The sequence below is a fragment of the Mustela putorius genome, unplaced genomic scaffold (genome assembly GCF_011764305.1).
Source record: "Mustela putorius furo isolate JIRA1106 unplaced genomic scaffold, ASM1176430v1.1 tig00003853_pilon_pilon_pilon, whole genome shotgun sequence".
NCBI classification, from domain to species: Eukaryota; Metazoa; Chordata; class Mammalia; order Carnivora; family Mustelidae; genus Mustela; species Mustela putorius.
The window spans coordinates 52231861-52253976 of record NW_025422005.1 but is presented as its reverse complement, the minus strand read 5'-3'; the positions used below and the strand labels follow the sequence as shown (position 1 = coordinate 52253976).

Genomic DNA, 22116 nt, shown 5'->3' with positions numbered 1-22116 from the left:
CAAAAAGTAGAAGAGGAAGGAAAGCTTTCAAATTCATTCTATTAGGCTACTGTTACCCTGATACTAAAAGCACACAGAAAGCCACTACCAAAGAGAGAGAGAGAGAGAATTAGAGGCCACTATCTCTGGTAAACATACAAGCAAAAATCCTCAACAAAATATTAGCAAACTGAATCTAACAATACATTAAAAAAAATCATTCACCACAATCAAGGGAGATTTGTTCCTGGGATGCATAAGTGGTTCAAAATTTGAAAATCAATTAACATAACATATCACATTAACAAGAGAAAGGATACATTCAGGAAAAGCATTTGATAAAGTATAAGATCTGTTCATGATCAAAGCTCTCAACAAAGTAGGTTTAGAGGGGACAAGCCTAAACATAATATAGGCCATATATGAAAACCCAAAGCTAACATTATAGTCAATGGTGAAAAATTGAGAACTTTTCCTTCTTCTCCAAAGAAGATATCCAGATGACCAACAGACATATGAAAAGATACTTAACATGACTCATCATCAGGGAAATGCAAATCAAAATCACAATGAGGTATCGCCTTATGCCTATTAGAATGGCTAAAATAAAAAACAAAAGAAACAACAAGTGCTGGCAAGGATATGAAGAAAAACCAATTCTCACTTGACTATTAGTGGAATACAAAGTGGTACAACCTCTGTGGAAAACAGCATGCAGATTCCTCAAAAAATTAAAAACTAGAATTACCGTAAGATCCAGTAACCCCATTACTGGGTGTTTACCCAAAGAATTGGAAAACAGCAATTCAAAAAGATACATGCACACCTATGTTTATAGCATTATTATCTACAAAAGCCAAAATATGGAAGCAATCTAAGTGTCCACTGATAGATGAATGAATAAAGAAGAGGTGAAATACACACACACACACACACACACACACACAAATATTACTCAGCCATAAAAAAAGTGAAATCTTGCCATTTATAACAACAGGGGTGGATCTAGAAGGTATTAGGCTAAATGAAATAAGTTAGTCAGAGAAAGGCAAATACAACATGATTTCACTCATATGTAGAATTTAAGAAACAAACAAAATTTAAAAAGGGATAAACCTGAAAACAGACTCCTAACTACAGAGAACAAATTTGTTCATACCAGTGGCGAGGTCGGTGGGGGTAAGTGAAATAGGTGAAGGGGATTAGAATATGCTTATCATCATGAGCACTGAATAATGTACAGAATTATTGAATCACTATGCTGTATGCCCCAAATGAATATAACACTGTATTTTAACTACCCTGGAATTTAAAAAAATATATGAATGTGGCTCAGTGGGTTAAGCTGCTGCCTTCAGCTCGGGTCATGATCTCAGGGTCCTGGGATTGAGTCCCCGTCGGGCTCTCTGCTCAGCAGGGAGCCTGCTTCCCTCTCTCTCTCTGCCTGCCTCTCCATCTACTTGTGATTTCTCTGTCAAATAACTAAATAAAATCTTAAAAAAAAAAAAGAAAGAATTCATATCTTTTGTTCTTTGAAGCTATGAACATATATTTCTTTGACAGAAAATATACAATATTTTTAGTTAAAGCTACCAACTAGATACTTTGCTGAAAGTTACTGGACTATCTGGTACAACAAAATACAAACAGGAAAAAAAGAGGTTTGTAACTCCACCAAGTAGATCCACATTCCCCATCCAGTTCAACTTGGTCTCCACATCTCCTCACATCTGTGCGTAACAAGATGTCTACAAACAATACTGCAGTCATCAACAACCAAACTGAGTCTGAATGAAGGTGCTAAAGCACATGTTCTTTCACAAGCTGTGCTATTGGACTAAATTTGTTTTCCTTTGACATCCAGAATGTATATTTTCCAGGGGAAGAGGTATTTCTATACCTAACAACAAAAAGCAATCTCTCTAAAGAGAAAAGCAAAATAAAACAAAACCAGAAATCTTCTGAGTCATTACCTACTTTAAGCATAGAAAAAATTTTCTTTAAAATTGTTCTACTGTTAGGAGGATGAAACAAACAAAAAACCCAATGAACTAATTGGAAGCTTGGACTGAAGAAGGAACAAAATGCCTATCACAACATCTTCCTAACCACAAGAAGAATGGGATTTATTTGCACAATGACCAGGTTTTAAAAGCTATGTAATGTAAATTAGTATTATAATCTCCCTGATATTTCTATAATTCCTCTCCATTATTATTATCATTCTGTCATAATATCTGTCAGTTATTATATTACAGTTTATTCAGGTAAGTATCTGAAACTCATTAGCATGACTCTTTTATTTAACAAAAGCTACAGGAATATGCCTAGCTCAAAGAAAAAATACTATGTTAGGTGTAGCCACTGTTACTGAGTTTTACCATTTTTACACTCTTATTTTCTTTCAACCAAAGATTTTTTAAGATTATATAAACCTTGTGCCTTAAAAAAATGATAAACAAAATGAATTTTATTTGACTATATAACCACATAGAAACAAAAATTCACTCAGACTGGGGTAAAAAAGGACAATATAGGCTTGTATAAAATCCCTGTGACACATTAGAAAATAAGTACCAATAACCAGAAGCTGAGATGCAAGACAGTAGTTATGCGTTATCTCCTTCCAGATCTTTTCGCCTCCTTCTTCCAAGCTTTATAAACAAGCTGAAGCCCACTTTGGGAGGTATTTGAAAAATTCCCTAGACTAGCTCCTGACACTGAACAAGAAGCTCTCTTACAACATGTGAAAAAGAGCTCTTAAACTTGACTGACTGAACACCACTTCTCAAATCAGGCTGTTAGTGATACTACCTCCCAAGGTAGCCTTCTCTTCTCTTTATTTTTTTTAATTTTAAATTAGTCATTTATTTCACAGAGAGAGAGAGAGAGAGAGTGCGCGCAAGCAGGGGGAGCAGCAGGCAGAAGGAAAGGGAGAAGCAGGTTCCCTGAGTAGCAGGGAGACTGACCCGGGGCTCCATTCTAGGACCCCAAGATCATGATTTGAGCCAATGGCAGAGGCTTAACCCACTGAGCCACCGGGTGCCCCAAGCCTTCTCAATGCCTTTTTTTTTTTAATTAAAAGATTTTATTTATTTATTTGACTGACGGAGACACAGAGAGAGAGGGAACACAAGCAGGGGGAGTGGGAGAGGGAGGAAACTGGCTTCCCACCCAGCAGGGAGCCCTATGTGACGCAGGGCATGAGCCCAGGACCCTGGGATCAGGACCCGAGCCCAAGGCAGACACATAATGATAGAGTCACCCAAGCGCCCCAACCTTCTCAATTCTTAAGCAACTTGAATTTTTAGAAAATTCTTCTTCCTGTTTGGCCAGCTGGGATCTGGATGGGTGTTACCACCAGGGATGTTGTAACTACTATGGAGTTTGCTTATAGGACAGATCAATCAGGCACCCAATGGATTTTGTAATTTGTTATGCAAACTGGAGCACAGCGTCAAAGGGTGTGCTAGAAATAATTATCTCGGGGCTGTCCAGGCAGTCTGGTATATGTTAGCACCCTCACTATCAGTAAGGGAGAGGGGGTCCAGGTCCAAAAGAGGATGACAGGATTTGGGAAGGTCATCGGGACCTCCACCAGCTGGGTTTGAAAGGGTCAGTAGACAAAAGGGCGAGACTGATACAAAGCGAAGGTCAAGCAAAGCTTTATTTCGCGCCAAGCATCGAGAATCAAACTGACCGGCCAGGGCCGTCTCTTGCAAAGAGGCGATCCCTCCCAGTCTCACAGACTAACTTTTATAGAGTAAAGGCCATGTGTTTGAGCCTGGCCACACACAGGTGGCCAATTGAATTACAATTCACCCCATGATAGTCATTTAATTCAGCCTATGACCTTGGCTGGAATCGGGAGCCTTTGTCTGGCACCTGATAGGCGGGGCTCACACTCCTTGGCAGGTAATACGTGCGCTTTCCCTTGATTGGACGTTTCCACCTGGCCTGGTTCATCCTTGGTGGGTAGGGAGGTAATACGTGCGCTTTTCCTGATTGGACGTTTCCACCTGGCCGGACATGTCCTTGTATGTGGGCTCCATTATCAGGGGCTGGTCAGTCATATTTCACCAGTTCTGTTTCTAAGCACTTTCCTCTTGGATGGAAGGGTAAGGTTCAATCTAAGTTTATTGCATAAACAACAAAATGGCTCGCTCTGGCTAAGTAGGCCCTTACAGGTTGAGCTCAGAGCTCGGTGTGTTCTTGTCAAAACACCAAGGTCGAGAAGACCTAGCTGCTCAAGATAGGCAAACAACACATTATGGAATGTTTGAGGAGGAGAGGCATTTGCATGTCTGCGTACCAAACACTGGACTCAGGCTTAGGGTAACAAAATTAATTCCAGACCACTGATGATGAGGGAAAAGAACCCCGTATAGTCAAGATAGGTTCTAGCACAAGGCAGGGCTAAGCCTGCAGATTCTGGACTATAGAGGCTACAACCTAGTAGGCCTGGAGAAGGTGCAGCTGATTGTAGCTATGTCAGGTTTTTTGAGACAACAGAAGAAATTTCCCTTTTCTATATGAAAGTCCTTCAAATATTTGAAAACAGCTTTTACAACTGCCTTGGGTCATTTCTTCCACTCGCTGAACATACACGGTTTCTTCAGCTCAGGAAACGTGATGCTCCACACTGAGCAAGCCGGTGTTCCAGGTGAAGGCCCAGCACATCAGAGCAGCGCAGAATTACCGTACAACACATGCTCCGTGGAATGGCACTTTCTGTGAGTGGCTAACATTAAGTTGGTGATCAAATAGCTCCGCAAGAATTTTTTCATAGAGTTCTGCTACCAAGTCAGGCCTCTCCCATTCTTTACTTGGAGATTTTAATCCTCTGATCCCAAATGAATGCTTTATGCCCATCCCATTAAATATGGAGGCACAGGGAAGGGCAGTGCCTAGGTTGACGTTCTGGTTCTACAGCTTGCTCTCTATGGCCTCGAGCCAACCACTTCCTACTGAGGAAGGAGCAGAGGATCAGATGAATAAATGTATGTGAAAGCCTGTGTAAACTAGGACATAAAATCAGGATCTAAGTTTACAGATGTTTTTTCATTTGGTCATTCTATAAATAAATTCTATGAATTTTTATTCAGTGCCTACAACCAGACACTACTCTGAGGACATGGTTCTGGTCTATAATCGATGCCTACAGAGATGATAGTTCATTGCCTCTTGAGTTTCTCATTTATACAATTAACTATCTGTTCCAGTTTTGTGTTATCTAAAAAGGTAGTAATTTCCTTTATTCTTTTTCTAGATCTCTTTGTTAGCATTTTGAAATTATATGAAGGGTGATTCTTTTTTTTTTTTTTAAAGATTTTATTTATTTATTTGACAGAGAAATCACAAGTAGATGGAGAGGGAGGCAGAGGGAGAGAGAGAAGCAGGCTCCCTGCTGAGCAGAGAGCCCGATGCGGGACTTGATCCCAGGACCCTGAGATCATGACCTGAGCCAAAGGCAGCGGCTTAAACCACCGAGCCACCCAGGCGCCCTGAAGGGTGATTCCTGCAGCATTCTAGTGAGACCTTTTTTCAAATTGTTATAAGTAATTCTCACTGGATGCAATTTTTTCACAGAAATCCACACAGTTGTAGACTACCATCTAATTTAGGGTACACGCATTTTCTGCAATTTCTCCCCTGTCCCTGAGCAGTTGCGCCTGCTGTATCATGGACACTTCTTCCCTTGGAAGCTGCAGGAAGTCACTCTCTTCATGGCACCCGAGGCTACCACTCCTAGTCGGGCTGAGATGGCAAGCAGGCTGATTACTGCTGTCTTGGATTTCCACATATTTCACCACCATAACTAAAGAATGTAGTGAAAACCTGCCAAAGTACTATTTGCTCTTGTTCATCTGTGAGATGATTTGGCAGTTGGGGCAGCTTTTCTGTCTGACTTGGTACAACTGGAGAACGGAAAGGAGTGAAGGATGGCATCCACTAGGCAGGGGGACAAAGGAAGGGCTGACTTCTCTTCAGTTTCTTTCTCATCCTTCCTTTTGGCAGGCAAAACCCAAAATCTATTGCACAGAATCATTTACTATAGACAATCCTTTAAAACCAGTTTTTAAATTTCCACTTGCCAGACTATGAATATAGCTTTGCTATAGAATAGTTCTTCATGATGATAGCACTGCAGGGCTCAGTGAAGGGTTAAGTGATATAAATTATTCATTCATTCATTCTACAAATAGCAACTGAGCACAGAGGACACAGTAGTGGATGCTACAGTATTCTGGGAGGTCAGAAATGTGGTCAGAATGAAGCAAGAGGATTCCTCTGTGCACAAACCAGCTTCACAACTGTCAGGGAATGTTTGAGGAACTCCAAGACAATCATGACATGTTTGAAGTTACCAAAAGGGATACCTGATCAACACTGCTTGATTTCCATCAGATGCAAAGCTCTGTAGAGGAGCACTTGAACTTGGCCACAACTGTACAACCCTAGATAATGGACTGGCAGGCCCTGGAAGGGGACTGGAAAAAGAAACAGGGGACATCTGAAGAAAAAGCACATGAGAGATGAGTTTGGCAGAATGAGTCTGAACAGCAGGGCTTGTATTAGGGAGGTAATGATAGCAGCTACTATGCCTGGCTGCTGTGCATGGCTGGAAGGAGGGCAGGACAGAGAGGAAAGAACTATGGGTCACTTGGGCCCCAACACTCATTTGTGATGAATGCCTCTGGGCACAGGGAACCAATAGCATTATCCTGCTAACTGCAGAAAGCACCGAGAAGCAGTAGAGACACTGGGCTAAGTCATGAAGAGGTCACTGGCAGGATAAGAGAGAGCAAAACAAGGGTATCAAAAGGAAAAAAAAAAAAAAAACATTGATCAGTAAAGCAGAAAGACTGAAGAGCCTCAGATGTCATTTCCACATGGACTCTTAGAAAAAATATCTTGGGGATGAACTCTTCAGAACAAAAAGCTGAACATTTTGTTAAGCAAAAGGAAAGAAGTCCCTGTTCAGTAAGATCAGGGCTCCTGCAGGGGAAATCTGGGAAATATCCATTATAGATCAAAGGGTTAAAATCAGATGTCGTATCTTTATGATGGGGAAATAAGTTTCAGTCAGCACCACCCATTCATATGACCATAACATTTAAAAATGCTAAGCTTATGATCACTGATAACCTTTAAAGAATAACCACTTTTTGATAGACTTTGTGATAACTGACTGGCTTGACAAAGAGGTACAATAGGAGAAATCTTAGTACGATTTCATTACTTGAATGGATACAGAAAATAGTCCCTTTTATAATAGTTACTTGTTAGGTCCTTTATTTTCTATAAATGCATAACAAATAATTGACAAAAAACAAATAAAAAAGCACCTCTTACATTGTGATGGTTGGTTGAAAAGTCTTAGAACTACTTGTTTATACAGAGATTCATCTTCAATCAGCATTTGGGCTGCTTCCAAATTCACTGGATTTTCTAGCTCTGGATTAGAAAGCATAACCTATAGGAAAAAAAAAATAAAACTTTAAGTTTTTAAAGTAAACTCTTTTGCTAGAGTAGAAAGACAAGCCAACACATACAAGAGTAACAAGCATTTATTGCATGGCTACTATGTATCTATTTGGAGACAGACACAAAGACAAATGATACATAGATTCTAGTCTCAAGAAACTTGGTCTGTCTTGGTGTTATTCTGCACATACATGAGACAAACACTGGGATCAAAGCAAGTTACAAGTTCCTTCCTCTAGCCTATTCCTTTCTATCATGTGAACTTAAATTCAATTTATATAGAAAGGAAACTAAACATTAGGAAACGGTGAAACATTTCCATTAAAAAACAAGTTTAGGGTTGCCTGGGTGGCTCAGTGGGTTAAGCCGCTGCCTTCGGCTTGGGTCATGGTCTCGGGGTCCTGGGATCGAGCCCCACATCGGGCTCTCTGCTCAGCAGGGAGCCTGCTTCCTCCTCTCTCTCTGCCTGCCTCTCTGCCTGCTTGTCATCTCTCTCTGTCAAATAAATAAATAAAATTAAAAAAAAAAAAAAGTTTAATTTTTATAATAAGATCATATTTAGGTCATGGATAAACAAATGTATGTAATAAGGCTGTGTATACTGTGTATACTTCAACATCTCTCCAGAACATTGAATGAATTCGGTATCTACAGTTTTCTATTGCTGCTGTGAGTTACACAAATTTAGCAACTTAAAATAATACAAATTCATTGTCTCACATTTCTGTAGGTAGCAAGTCTGGGGTGGTCAGTCTGGTTTCTCTTTTCCAGATTTAGTAAGACTAAAATCAAAGTGTCAGCTGACTGGGCTCTTATCAGTGATTCTGAAAGTCTGTTTCCAACCTCATTCGTGTTGTCTGTAAGCTGAATTCAGTCCCTTGCATTTGTAGGACTGAAGTCCCTGTTTCCTTGCTGGCTGTTAGCCCGGAGCTATCTTTAGCTCCAAGAGGTCTCTTGCAAATTACAACTGGACCCTTATTTTTCAGAGCAGTTAAGGTATGAAAAATCTTTCTTATGCTTGGAATCTCCCTGATGTTCCCTCCTGCCACAGCCATTCTTCTTCTACTCTTTCCACCTTCCTCTTCTATTGTTAAGGGGTCATATAACCTTCCCATAATTCCATCTGCAAAGCCCTTTTACAGCAGTATGTAGATTAGATTAAATAACCAGAGGATGAAAGTCTTGGAGAGATTATCTTTCAAATTCTGCCTGCTGTCTGGGTGATTCAGTCGGTAAAGCATCTGTCTTTGACTTGGGTCATGACCATGGGGTCCTGGGATTGAGCCCTGCATCAGGCTCCTCACTCAGCAGGGAATCTGCTTCTGCCCCTTCCCCTGCTTGTGCTCTCTCTCTCTCAAATAAATAAAATCTTAAAATAAAATAAAATAAAATTCTGCCTGCTAGAGTATATGTGCATCTGGACAAAATAGGGGACCAGTAGTAACCAAAACTTAATAGTTCTGATAAACCACAATCTTGTTTATCTAGCACCTCAAAACTATTATTTTCCCAAACTGCAAGTATTTGTTCAATAATTTCAGTATTTTGAATATTATAACACACAAACTGGATAATTAAATATACCCCAAATAATAACTACCAGAATATTTAAGTGTAAATGAAGGTCAAAGTGGATAACTGTGACTTAAGTGTCATAGAAATGATGGCAGTCATCACTAATGAAAGCAATAATCTGATATTTTATAATTCAAAGGCAATAAGAATTTACTGCTGTTAATTGAGTTTTTCTGTTTGGAAAACACATTTGAGCTATATCTCCAAGAATATTCTAAGTTGCTTAAATAAGGATTCAGTGTGGATTGCACTATACCTCTCAAAGTGGGCAGGAAGCAGATGAAACTTATCTTCAAGAGTAAGCTTTAGTCTTTGGCTGGAGTGATAATCCTACTCAGAGAGGCACATCTGGTAAAGTTTATTCAATAGTCTTTGCATTGACACTATGTCTAAGACCTTTTCATATTATGTTTATACAAGCTACTAAGTATACTTAATGATTTTTAAGAACTTAAATATATTAAAATGAATCATTAAAATGAATTAAAATGAATAAATTAAAATGAACACCCTACTAAAATGGTAAAAAGAAAAGGTACTTTTATCTTTTTAAAGACTTACTTTATTTGTCAGAGAGAAAGAGAAAGAGAGAGTGAGCGAGCATGCACAGAAGCAGGGGGAGGGACAAAGGGAGAGGCAGGCTCTATAGTGAGTGAGCAGAGAGCCTGATGTGGGACTTGATCCTAGAACCCTGGGATCATGACCTGAACCAAAGGCAGATACTTAACTGACTGAGCCACCCAGGTGTCCCAAGGTCCAACTTTAAATTAGCCATGTGATAGTGTGGAACAACATAAGCAGCTTTCCAGAGGACAAGGACAAAAAACTGGAGCATCAGTATAAAACTGCAACAGTAGGTACAATTTGTAATTTCCAATTAGTTAAAGCCCATGTATTTGGAATTCCTTTCATGGATGGTGTTACTATTTACCTTTCCACTATATACTGAAGTACAAGTGTTCTTATAATCTTTTATAAGATTATAAAAATTTTAGGAGGAGATGATTAGTATATTTAGACTAAAATATTTTAAACACTATTTCAAATGCCACTCCCTTGAATAACAATGTGATAATTATACATATGTTTCACCTATTGTTCAAAGGGAAATATTCAGAAATTATGGTCTGTCTACTGTCCATTATAGCAGGTATCAGCCATATGTGATTATTTAAATTGAAATTAAACAAAATAAATGAAAAACCCAGTTCTCCTCAGTTACACTAGCCACATTTCAAGTGCACAGTAGCTAGTGGCTAGTGCCTACTATATTGGACATTGCAGATATTAGAAATTTCTATCAGTGTAGAAAGTTCTACTGGGCAGCATGACCTTGAAAGGAGTATTAAATAATCATTAAAATAGTAACTGCAGCAATTTGAAAATTACTTGAGATAAAATGATAAGTGGAAAATAAATAGGTCAAATAATTTATACATATAAACCATATTTTGGAACAACATAAAAAATTCAGGTTCATTCTTTTATTCATGTTACTTAACATCTACTGTCAGCATTGTTCTAGGTAGGTACTGGAGAATCAGAGATGAATTGTACCTGTTCTCTGACCTTGAGGAGCTTGCAGTCTAATAGGCGAAGGCAGGTAAGAAAACAGTATGTGCATTACAATATTACAGTCCTCTCATAGAAATTTGCCTGGAGTACCACTAAGTGGATGGGAGACAAAAGAAATCCCTCAAACGCCAAAGGCATCTATTCTACCTCTGAAAAGGGTCAGGAAAGGCATCCCAGTGGAGGACTCTTCCAATGTATGCAGCTGCTTCCCAGACTGAGCAAGAGGGAAGGAGAAAATGGATTGCCAATCAGAAACTGGACTGAGCACTTTTTAAGGTTCAAGACTTGCTTGGGTTTGTAACTTTAGAATTGAGAACTCTATTATAATTTTTTAAAAAGATTTTATTTATTCACTTGAGACACAGAGATAGAGAGCATGAGCAGGCAGAGAGGTAGAGGGAGGAGGAGAAGCAGACTCCCTGCTAAGCCGGGAGCCAGATGTGGGGCTTGATCCCAGGACCCTGAGATCATGACCTAGGTGACCCTCTATAAACATTTTATAACCTGGATTGAACCAAGCACTGTGAGTGAAGAACAGCATGAAGATATAATAGGAGTGGGGCTCCATAGTGCTGTTAGGGAGAGTATGAAGCCCAGGTGTGAGAACAAGTAGATTCTTTGTCAGGCGATAGAACTGAGGCTAACCTGCAGTGAATGTGCAACTTTTTTAAAACAAGATTTTAAACAAAAACATGGGAGAAAACATTAGAGGGAAATGATAATCACAGTAGGGTTCAGGTTTTTCTTTATGACTATCAGTGATTTTCTTTTCCTTTCCATTCCACCACCACCACCCCCCCCCCCCGTTTTTTAGAGAGAGAGCATGCTCTGGATAAGTTGTATTAATGGGGTTGGTAGAGGGGCAGTGGGAGGAGAGAGAGAATTCCAAGCAGACTGCCTGCTGAGCCTCAACACATTGTTTTACTATTCCTTTTTTTTGTTGTTGTTAAGATTTATTTATTTGAGAGAGCACGTACATGCTTGCGAGGGGGTTGGTAGGTCCACAGAAACATCGCTGAGCCTGATTATAGGTGGTCAAAGCAAGTGGCACTGAAATAATTTATTTTAGCACCAGTTGAGAAAGGAGGTTTTTTGGAGGGTCAGAAATAACAGAACACTGAGGCATGCTTCTAAGGACCATGAATCAAGGGGGCAAAGGGCCATTCCAGAAACAGGCATCAGTCTGCAGGGAGGAAAAAAATCTCTGCCTTAATGAGTGAATTAAAGAATAAATCACTGGATTTGATATGAAAGTTTATAAAAGAGCAAGTAGCTAGCACTGTAAGGAATAAAGAATAAAGCTGAATATTTTAAGTTGTAGTCATCTGATTCACCTTTCTGAGGAAGGCAAGGTTCATGAATGAGGAAAGTTCATATCCAGTATTATAAAGTTAGAAGCCAAAAGAAAGGTTGAGACTAAATTTCTACAATTGAAATCATAAAGCTCTTTTTAAAATAAAATAAATATTCCTTCACTGTAAAGGGCATGAACTATCAATTTCACTTTAAAACAATAATCTTTATAAGTTCCATTTTATAGCCTTGGCATAAAATGCTGTTGATTTAAATAAGTTTACTCAAATCCTTCAATCATTTAAATATTCATTGCACATCCCATTCCTTATATTTTGAATAACTGGGATAACTGAAAGTATTAAAGAGACCATTATATTAATCTGTTCTTACCTGGAGGGTTAGTAAGATGCTGCTCAAAGTATAGCTTGTATTCCACTTATTGGGGTCGTCCAAAAAATCTATACAGGCCCGACCAGTATTTTGGTCTACTGTATTAAAGTAATACATGAATATTGACACATATAATACAATTATTATTTAAAATTTATGAACATCAAAATAGCACAGGCAACATCAGAAAGCAAAAGACAAAGCAGAAAAAGTATCTTCAATGAATGTGACTGACAGCTGATAGAGTGTAGCTGTTAAAAGCATGGACTTTGGTTCAGACACACATAGATCTGCATGTTGACTCCCCCACCTGTCAGCTCTGCTATGTTGAACAATTTAACTTTACCTCTCTAGGTCTCATGTTCCTAAATTGTGAAATGGGCATATCATAAAAGTACCTTCCTTCACTGATTAAAAAATAAAGTATTTAATAGAGTACCTGACGTGTAGCAAATCTTCCCAAATGACAGATTATCATTATCAATAATACTCTTACTAAGATATAAAAAAAGCTTTTGTAAATGACTAAGAGAAACATTTCTACTCTAATAGAAAAATCTCTCAATAAAAAGTTACAAACTGAAAATAAAATTTTAAAAGGTAAAAAGGGGTGTTTGATTTGACACTGTACTATAAAACTACAATAATTAGAGCCGCAGGGTGGGACATGAGATTAATGTGATACGAGCCTTTAGAAACAAATCCTACTATGTATTAAAATTGTTGTATGTTGAAAGTGCAATTATGACTCAGCAACAAAAGAAGATTATCAACCAATGACATTAACAAGTGCTGTGCAAATTACTCATTATCCTTTGGTATTTAGGCTTCCTTCCTTCCATCTCTTCTGGAATAAGGAGCACTATGCCTGCCCCTGTCTCCACCCTATGTGTGGTTTTCGATAAATACATGGTTGTCCATATTTTCCCCAGCAGGATGTGGCCATGTAACTAAGTTGTAATTGTGGGATATCAGCAGAAAGCAAGCATGCAACTTCTAGGTCATACTTCCTGAAGGAAGCTGTTTTGCCCTCTTTATCTTTTTTCCCTTCCCACTGTCTGGAAATGGTCCCAGAGTAAAAGTCTTATATCTAGAAATGACACTTGCACATTGAGGATGCTGAAACCACCCTGCCAGCTTTGTTCTGTTATACACAGATTGGAAAGATATAGAGAAGCTTGGCCTATGCCCTAACAAATTAATTAAATCAGTATTTTAAAAGAGGAATGGAGTTAAATATGAAAAATAAGACTATGGAATAACTAAAAAAAAATTAAAATGATGATTTCATTTTGTTTGGGGAAAGGATCATCTAAGTTTAAAGGTAACTGGAAAAATCTCAAAGGATAAGACTACATAAAAAATTTTAAATCCCATATATAAAAAAACCAGCATAAGAAAAATTTAAAAATTAGTGACAAAGGGAAATATTTGCAATATCTAATACAATATAATAACATTGTTAAGTCTGATGGTTCACAAAATAAGAAATGTAATCAACAGACATGAAAAAAATGGTTCAACTCACAAGTATTCAAAGAAGTTTTTATTAAAATAACAGTGACATTCTTATGAAATTGGAAAAAAATGTCTCTGATTTGGAGTGCCCAGATTTGGAGTGCTAAATGAGGACTTTATACACAGTTATTGGTGGAAGTGTAAGTAACATCCCGAAAGGCAACCTGGCTTTACGTATCTAAAGACTTAGAACCATATAGAGCCATCCTTTGAAGTTTGGGGCTAATAAATAACACTCCCCTCCTCCCAAGCTCATATATAATGAAACAGACCTAACTTTTGAAAGATGGAAGTAAAACACCAACTCTACTATAGGTAAGGCTGAAATGGAGAATGCATGTGATCAATGGCTTTACTTGAGCTCCACAAAAGCACCGTGATTTGAACTTAACACCCAAACTGAAAGCTGGCCTGTCTCCTTCCTGGAGAAAGCAAGAAGGCACCCATTTTGAAGAAAAATGGGTTGAAACTGGAAAGAAAGTGTTGAGAAAGTGCTGAGCCACATGTGTTCAATTTTTATTCCCTATTTTTCCAATAGGTAAGTCACTCAAGGAGTGAGGGAGGGAAAGAAGAGCAATCACAAGTTTCCTGACTTTTCCTCCTAGAGACAGAGGTTCTTTTTATTCTGGAAATGGAAGATGTGAGGAGTAGGGTATAAGAACACCAACCCCCCCTCACTACATTTAACCAGTAATTCCACTTATGTTTATGTTAAACAAATAATAGCAAATGTACACAATGAATTATGTACCATAAATTTAATTTTATCCCTTAAAATAGGTTTTAGTTACAAAGTAATAATGTACTTGGGAAAAAGTACATAGAAGTATATAAAGTAAAATATAAAAGCTTCCTTGTCTGCTAATACCACTCTTTAGAGTTATTACCAGTTGGTCTAGGGGCACCTGGGTGGCTCAGTCAGTTAAGCATATGACTTTCGGTTTTGGCTCAGGTCATGATTTCAGGGTCTTGAGATCAATCCCTACATCAGGCTCTGTGCTCAGCATGGAATCTGCTTCAGAGATTCTCTTTCTCCCTCTCCCCCTGCCCCTCCCCGTCTGTGTGCACATGCATACGTGTGTTCTCTCTCTCCAAAATAAATAAGTAAAATCTTTAAAAAAAAATCCACCAGTTGGTCTATACAAATGTACACATACATGTGTGTGTGTGTGACTGTTAATGTAGTTTTTCTAATTAAATGGAATTATATCTTATGTGTTATTCTTTGAGGGGTCTTTTTTCATTTAATAGTAAATTACCAACATATTTCTTGACACATTTATGAAAATATATTTGAGTACCAGCTATGTGCCAGGTAGTGAATATTCTAGGAATAGCAGTGACCAAAAAGTCTAGCTTTATGTTTCTTCCTTGTTATGCACACAGCAGTAAGATATTTTACTTAAAAATTCCTATATTAACAGACACTGAGATTATTCCCCTTTTCCCTATTTCCAACATCATTACTGGGAACAAACACCTTTAAATAGTATACATACTCTTCCACACCTGTGCTAGTATTTCTATGGAATAATTTATAAACATGGTACTACAGGGATTTAGGGCTATTTGCCTTTTATAGCTGATTAGAAACTACCAAACTGCTTCCCAGAAATGTCACAGTGAGGTCATCATTATATCAGAAAACCCACCCACCTAGTGTTTGCCCATCCCTACTAAAATTGGATAATTTTTTTAACATTTTGTAAGCATAAGCAATGAATCATAAATTCTTGTTTTAATATGCATTTATTTTCTTCTAGTGAAGCTGAACATCTTTTTATGTTTTTTTTGTTATGTTTCCTCTATCAAGTGTTTGTTTATAACCTTTGTCTGTTTTTCTATTGCTTTATATTTTTCTTAGTGATTTTTAAGTGTTCTTTATATGTTGTAGATATTCTGTTTTACACATTGCAATTATTATACCTTGGTTTGCAAAAGTCAACATATTTTGTCTCTGTTTATCACATTGTTGGCTATAGAGAAGTTTTTAAAAGTTTATGTACTTTAGGGGTGCCTGGGTGGCCTTCAGCTCAGGTCATGATCTCAGGGTCCTGGGATGGAGGCCTGTATCAGGCTCTCTGCTCAGCAGGAAGCCTGCTTCCCACTCTGTCTCTGCCTGCCTCTCTGCCTATTTGTGATCTCCCTCTCTCTGTTAAATAAATAAATAAAATCTTTAAAAAAAAAAAGTCATTTTATAAACTTCATATGTAATACTTCAACTATGTAGAAGAAATATATACATAGTAAAAAGCAAATAAATTTATTTATATGTTGAGAGGAATAGCTCTCTGAATTACAATTCAAAGTGATAACATTTTTCCGCCTCTTTGTATTTTCCCCAATATGTATGCTTACTAAATATAACCATAACAAAGTTTTTAGAAACATTATCAAACACTTATAAAGAACAAGGATAATAGGGACAGAGCCCCAATGATAAAAATCTCATTTGGTTCTTACCATTTGGATGAAAAGGAATTGTTAGGAATTTCACAACTGGAGGCACACAATTGTACTGTGATGTAAAGTTTATTGTCAGTTGGAAGAATAATCCTATAATAAAGAAACAAATATTTTTGCTAAAGTGTAATGTTGTATTGATTAATTAAAATCTGATGTTTCTCTTTAGCTTAGACTCCTCGAGGTCCCTAGAGTTTTAGAAGTAAATTGGATCATATGGTACATAAAGTCCTCTACATAGTCTGTCTCCTCATAATCTTTTTTTCCCCCATTTAAAAAATTTAATTTCTTTTCAGTGTAACAGAATTCATTGCTTATGCACCACACCCAGTGCTCCATGCAATATGTGCCCTCCATAATACCCACCACCAGGCTCCCCCAACCTCCCACCCCCCCCCTTCAAAACCCTCATATTGTTTTTCAGAGTCCATAGTCTCTCATGGTTCATCTCCCCCTCCAATTTCCGTCAACTTCCCTCTCCTCTCCATCTCCCACTCTCACCACTCTTGTTCAACATAGTATTAGAAGTCCTAACAACAGCAATCAGACAACAAAGAGAAATAAAAGGTATCCAAATTGGCAATGAAGAAGTCAAACTCTCTCTTCGCAGATGGAAAACCCCAAAAGACTCCACCCCCAAACTACTAGAACTCATACAGCAACTCAGTAATGTGGCAGGATACAAAGTCAATGTACAGAAATCAGTTGCTTTCTTATACACTAACAATGAAAACACAGAAAGGGGAATTAGAGAATCAATTCCATTTACTATAGCACCAAGAACCATAAGATACCTGGGAATAAACCTAACCAAAGAGGTAAAAGATCTGTACTCGAGGAACTATAGAACACTCATGAAAGAAATCGAAGAAGACACAAAAAAGATGGAAGACCATTTCCATGCTCTTGGATCGGAAGAATAAACATTGTTAAAATGTCTATACTGCCTAGAGCAATCTGTACTTTTAATGTCATTCCGATCAAAATTCCTCTGGTATTTTTCAAAAAGCTGGAGCAAATAATCCTAAAATTTGGGGTGCCTGGGTGGCTCAGTGGGTTAAGCCGCTGCCTTTGGCTCAGGTCATGATCTCAGGGTCCTGGGATCGAGTCCCGCATCAGGCTCTCTGCTCAGCAGAGAGCCTGTTTCCCTCTCTCTCTCTGCCTGCCTCTCCGTCTACTTGTGATTTCTCTCTGTCAAATAAATAAAAATCTTTAAAAAAAAATAATAATCCTAAAATTTGTATGGAATCAGAAGAGACACGGAATTGCTAAGGAAATGTTGAAAAAGAAAAAAAAAACTGGTGGCATCACGTTGCCTGATTTCAATCTTTACTACAAAGCTGTGATCACCAAGACAGCATGGCACTGGCATAAAAACAGACACACAGACCAGTGAAACAGAGTAGAGAGCCCAGATATGGACTCTCAACTCTATGGTCAAATAATCTTTGACAAAGCAGGAAAACATGTACAGTGGAAAAAAGACAGTCTGCTCATAATCTAATTCCACTGTGTTTTCAGCCTGTTTTCCCCAGTCCTTTCCATCCCCTAACACCTGCCCCTTTCACTGTTTTGCTCGTATTTACTGAACTCACTGTTCTAGAACTGTCTTCTTGTTTATAAGCTTTTACCATGCTGTTAACTCAGACTGAATTTCCTCCCCCTCCTTCCAAACCTGACAAACTTACCCATTCCTCAGGATTCAACTCAAATGTCACTTCCTTGAGAAGATAGGCATTCCTGACCTTCCAAGGCAAAATTAACTAATCACTGTCTTCTCAGCATTTCATTTAAGATCCATTAATAGCACATATTAGATTTTCTCCCCTACTTGACTCAACAACTCTATTTTGTTAATCCATAAAGAAAGAGTGTATGGTTATTAAAGGTTATAGTGGCCCAGTCTTCTTGAGAATTTGATTTATGAAAATTTTGGGAAAAATCATGGAGGAAAAAAACGAGAGATAACTGGGATTTTTATGCAAGTAGGAATTTTGAAAGCTCTTCTATGATTTCATAGAAAACTTACATGATATTCCCAAATGATGTGCTTTATTGTGTCTGCTTCTTAAAAGTGTAATAACATTAAAATTTGGCATAAAAATTCAAATCTAAAATTCCCATCTACATTAACAAATGGTAAGAAATTAAGCCACATGATGAAAAGACAACATGTGAATACCTTTAGAATTCTAGAGAATTTATATATTGTAACCTTATTATTCATGTAAAGAAGATAAGCCAATAATGGTATAAAGACTTTAAAAAAGTAAATTGGTTTCGAAAACACAAACCATGCCAAAATGTATTCTGTAGACCTTCAATATCGGCTCCCCATTCCATTAGATCTTCACGTATAGGAAAGGCAGTAATACCCTTTAATTAAAAAAAAAATCAAAGCAGAAGAAAATATTTAATATACAGCTTTGAAAAATCAGATGTCAAGTTACAGTGAATTCCATAAACTCCACATTTTCTTTTCCTAATTAATTTATGAATTTGTTGATTTGGGGAGATGTCATATATTATATATTGTTTAATTACATAGAAATTAAGGTAGATTCCAAAACACACACACAATGGTAAATTTAAAATAAATCATAAGCATGGAAATCACAAATGGGACTACAAAGTCAAGCTTGAGATGTGAGTTATATAAATCAATAGGCAATTTAAGATTCCAAATAGAAAACACAGAAATAGTTGGAAAGATACATTTCCTCAAAGCTTTAAAGAACAAAAGAACTATATGGATGCCATATGGAAGGCATGAAGTAGAAAATTTTCATTAAGAAAAACACAACTCCAAAATTACACTTGTATATAATAACAGAATTTTCCTATGCTTGAGGTTCTATCCCAAAGGAGGGACAAAACTATATTTCATGGAAAAGTGTATCGTTTATGCTGAGGGATACACTTAAATAGAGTCAACAACTATCTCTAACCAACCACACAGTTATTAAGTGTGTTAAATGCTCGTCTCGATTAACATTATATCTCTATTATCTACATTATTTATAGTCATGTATCACTTCCTTCATCAAATTCTCTTTCACAAGAGAACCACAGAGTGCAGGCAGAGCAGAAACAAACAACATCAAATGTTAGGTTGGTATGTCTGCGATTTTTATTGGACTCAATCACTGTTCCTGACATCCAGAGAAGACAATGTTTCTATAGCAGGGGTGGAAACAGAACAATGCCATAGAAGCGCACTTGAAGCAACTGTTGGTAACCCTGTTCGCCCTCCCTCTTAAGGCGGCTTTCTCTCTAGTCTTCCTCTGAAGGACTCCCCTCCCTCTCCCTTCCATTTTTTATTCTCTGTAGAATAAGTGATACACCAGTCTGTCGCATCTCTGGACCTCACTGTGGTGGCATTCCGGGCAAAGCCTTCCTCTGTGTCAAAGTTATAAGGGAAAGGCACTTCTGTATTATATATGATAGCATTGGGTGAAAAGTGCAGTAGACAGTAAGTAGTAGAACTTAAGACTTAAGAGCAAGGGGTCTGGAATCAGAAAAGCCTATGATGGGGCACCTAGGTGGCTCGGTGGGTTAAGCCATGATCTCAGGTGCTAGGATCAAGCCCCGCATTGGGCTCTCTGCTCAGCGGGGGACCTGCCCCCCCACCCCGCCTAGTTGTGATTTCTCTGTGAAATAAATAAATAAGATCTTAAAAAAAAAAAAAAAAAAGGAAGCTTGTGATGGAAGCTTGGGGCCAAATATTTACTGAACCTTTCTGGGGCTTAAGTGTCTGGTAGGACAAACACCACACTCCTTATTTAATAATGTTGTAATTAATGAGCCCTACCCCGCACCTACCTGTCACTACCAGATAGTCAGGGCTTAAATACACATACATTACTCAGCACAGTGTGCTCGATATTTTTAACTCTTATTACTAGGAAATCATAGTAATTCTTATTTTTATAAGATGATTGTTACGGTGCAATCAATTCATTAAATCACAAAACTGCAGTGGTGAATGAAGCTTAACTAAATTATGCCTTACAGAGTAAACACGGATTGAAATGCTTTTAAAAATTCGTACCCCAAGGAGACACATCCCTCCAAGTTCCCAGCACTCACCTTAAAGTTGTTCTCCTTCAGCTCCTGGAAGTCTCTCTCCAGCAATAAGTAAGCTCTGCTGTACATGATAAGGCTGCAAAGGGTCTGGCACTTGTCCCCAAGCCTCTACTCTGGGACAGATGTCGGAGTTTATAGGTCTCTCTTCCACACCGAGTTAGGTGAGCAAACCCACCTCATCTACTTGTTTTCTGGAGCCCCAGAACGCTGTCCTCCCAAGGTTAAGTGGCTCTAAGTTGGATTTACAACAACTTTCTTTCCTCCTCTGACTCCTCCCAGCTGAGACTTCCAGAAGGAAAACGGACACTTGGAGCAGCACCTGGGACAACTCGTGTTGTTCGTGCGTGAAGCGGGCGCGAGAGGTCGAAGCGGAGGCAGCGGAGGGGGTCGTTAGTCGATGTAGTCTACGCTTCACAGGTGTGAAGGTGTTACTGGGTGCCCGCCGTGCTGGAGGTCGCAAATCGGTTGCCAAGCAACAGGAGCCTGCGGGAAGCCGCGGAGCTGGGTCGCCCCTCATCCAATCAGCGACGGGGGGCAGGCCTCTGGAAACCTTCGCAGCCAATCGTCTAACCGTTTCACTTTGACAGGCCGTGGGATCCGTTGTCAAAGCAACATCCCCGCCCCCCCCCCCCGCCCGGGCCAAGCCGACTCAGTGCATCAACATAGACTGTAGACTGTACCTAACTAGTGTAAAGGGTAGGTGAAGTCCCAGGATCTTTCTTTCAGAAGTCCTTCTCTGGAATGCGTTCCTTGTTCTTTGAATACCAGGAACGATCGGATAATAAGTGATCATTACGTTCAAGTCTGAGCTTATTAATCATACTTACAAAGCAAGGTACCATTCATAATACGTTCGCGTACATTATTATGTCATCGTACCCTACAGTTACTTTGGGAGAATGTTCCAGGAACAGAGAAGTACTTAAAATGTCTCAGGTTCCCATCTTTTGCCACAGGGTTTTGCTCCTGCTGTTCCTTCTACCTAGACATTTACCACATCCCTTCCACCATTTCTCCACCCCCCCACCCCCCACTTTTCTTCACTCATCTTTCGATTTAACTTTGCCCACGATTCCTCCGGACATGCTCTAAGACAAGATTAGGTTCCTCTCTTTTGTGATTCTAAAGGACCTTCTATTTTACTTCCTCATTAGCATTTATCACGCTGGATTACAATTGCCTATTGTCTTCTTCAGCAGGCGGGGAGCTACTGAAAGGTGTTCATTTACCAGTGCCAACTGCAGAAATGGGCAACATGGTTCAGAGTGCTTTTTGGTTGCTTATTTGTTTTACTAATTTTATGGAAACTATCAGTTCAATTAGTTCATTCATTCCGCAAATATTAACGACTTATTATAATTATGTACTGTGGAACAATTCAAATGAAGTGACTGCCTTTATGGTTCCAGTATACAGTAAACCACTCAAAAATGAAACAAGCATACAAAACAAAAACACATGACCAGTGACACGTGGACAATAAAAGAGTAATGTGACTGAGAGTGCAGCAGGTAGTTGAAGGTTAGATGTGGTGGTCAGGGAAGACCTCTGTCAGGAGTGGAGTTTGAGGGGGTACCTCAAAGATAAGATGAAAAGGAGCCAGCTTTATGAAATGGAGGGCAGATTCTTCCAGGAAGATGAAAACACAATAGTTCTAGTCAGGAAAAAGCAGGGCTTAAAAAAGAAATCACGGAGGGCTTGAAAAAGGTAGTGGGATTTAACTAGAGTGGGGCCCAACACGCTGGG

At 38.6% G+C, this 22116-nt stretch overlaps 1 protein-coding gene across 8 annotated transcripts in view; it reads right to left on the bottom strand.

Moving 5' to 3' along the window:
- Window positions 1-20829, bottom strand: part of UBE2U (ubiquitin conjugating enzyme E2 U) — a 57336-nt gene extending 36507 nt beyond the window's left edge. For 5 of the 8 annotated variants that reach the window (XR_006601775.1, XR_006601774.1, XM_004762935.3 and 2 more), the window contains exons 1-5: window positions 20374-20829; window positions 18579-18660; window positions 16285-16377; window positions 12304-12401; window positions 7336-7456 (exon numbers count right to left, since the gene is read on the bottom strand). Coding sequence is in view for 4 of the 8 variants with exons in the window: in XM_004762935.3 (XP_004762992.1) it covers window positions 7336-7456; window positions 12304-12401; window positions 16285-16377; window positions 18579-18660; window positions 20374-20439 (460 nt within the window). In the remaining 4 variants the exon portion in view is untranslated. Of the gene's footprint in view, window positions 1-6359; window positions 6471-7335; window positions 7457-12303; window positions 12402-16284; window positions 16378-18578; window positions 18661-20373 lie in introns of those variants that run through there. The other 3 variants (XR_006601776.1, XR_006601777.1, XM_045064668.1) reach the window with 2 other exon arrangements.
- Window positions 20830-22116: the final 1287 nt, after the last annotated feature.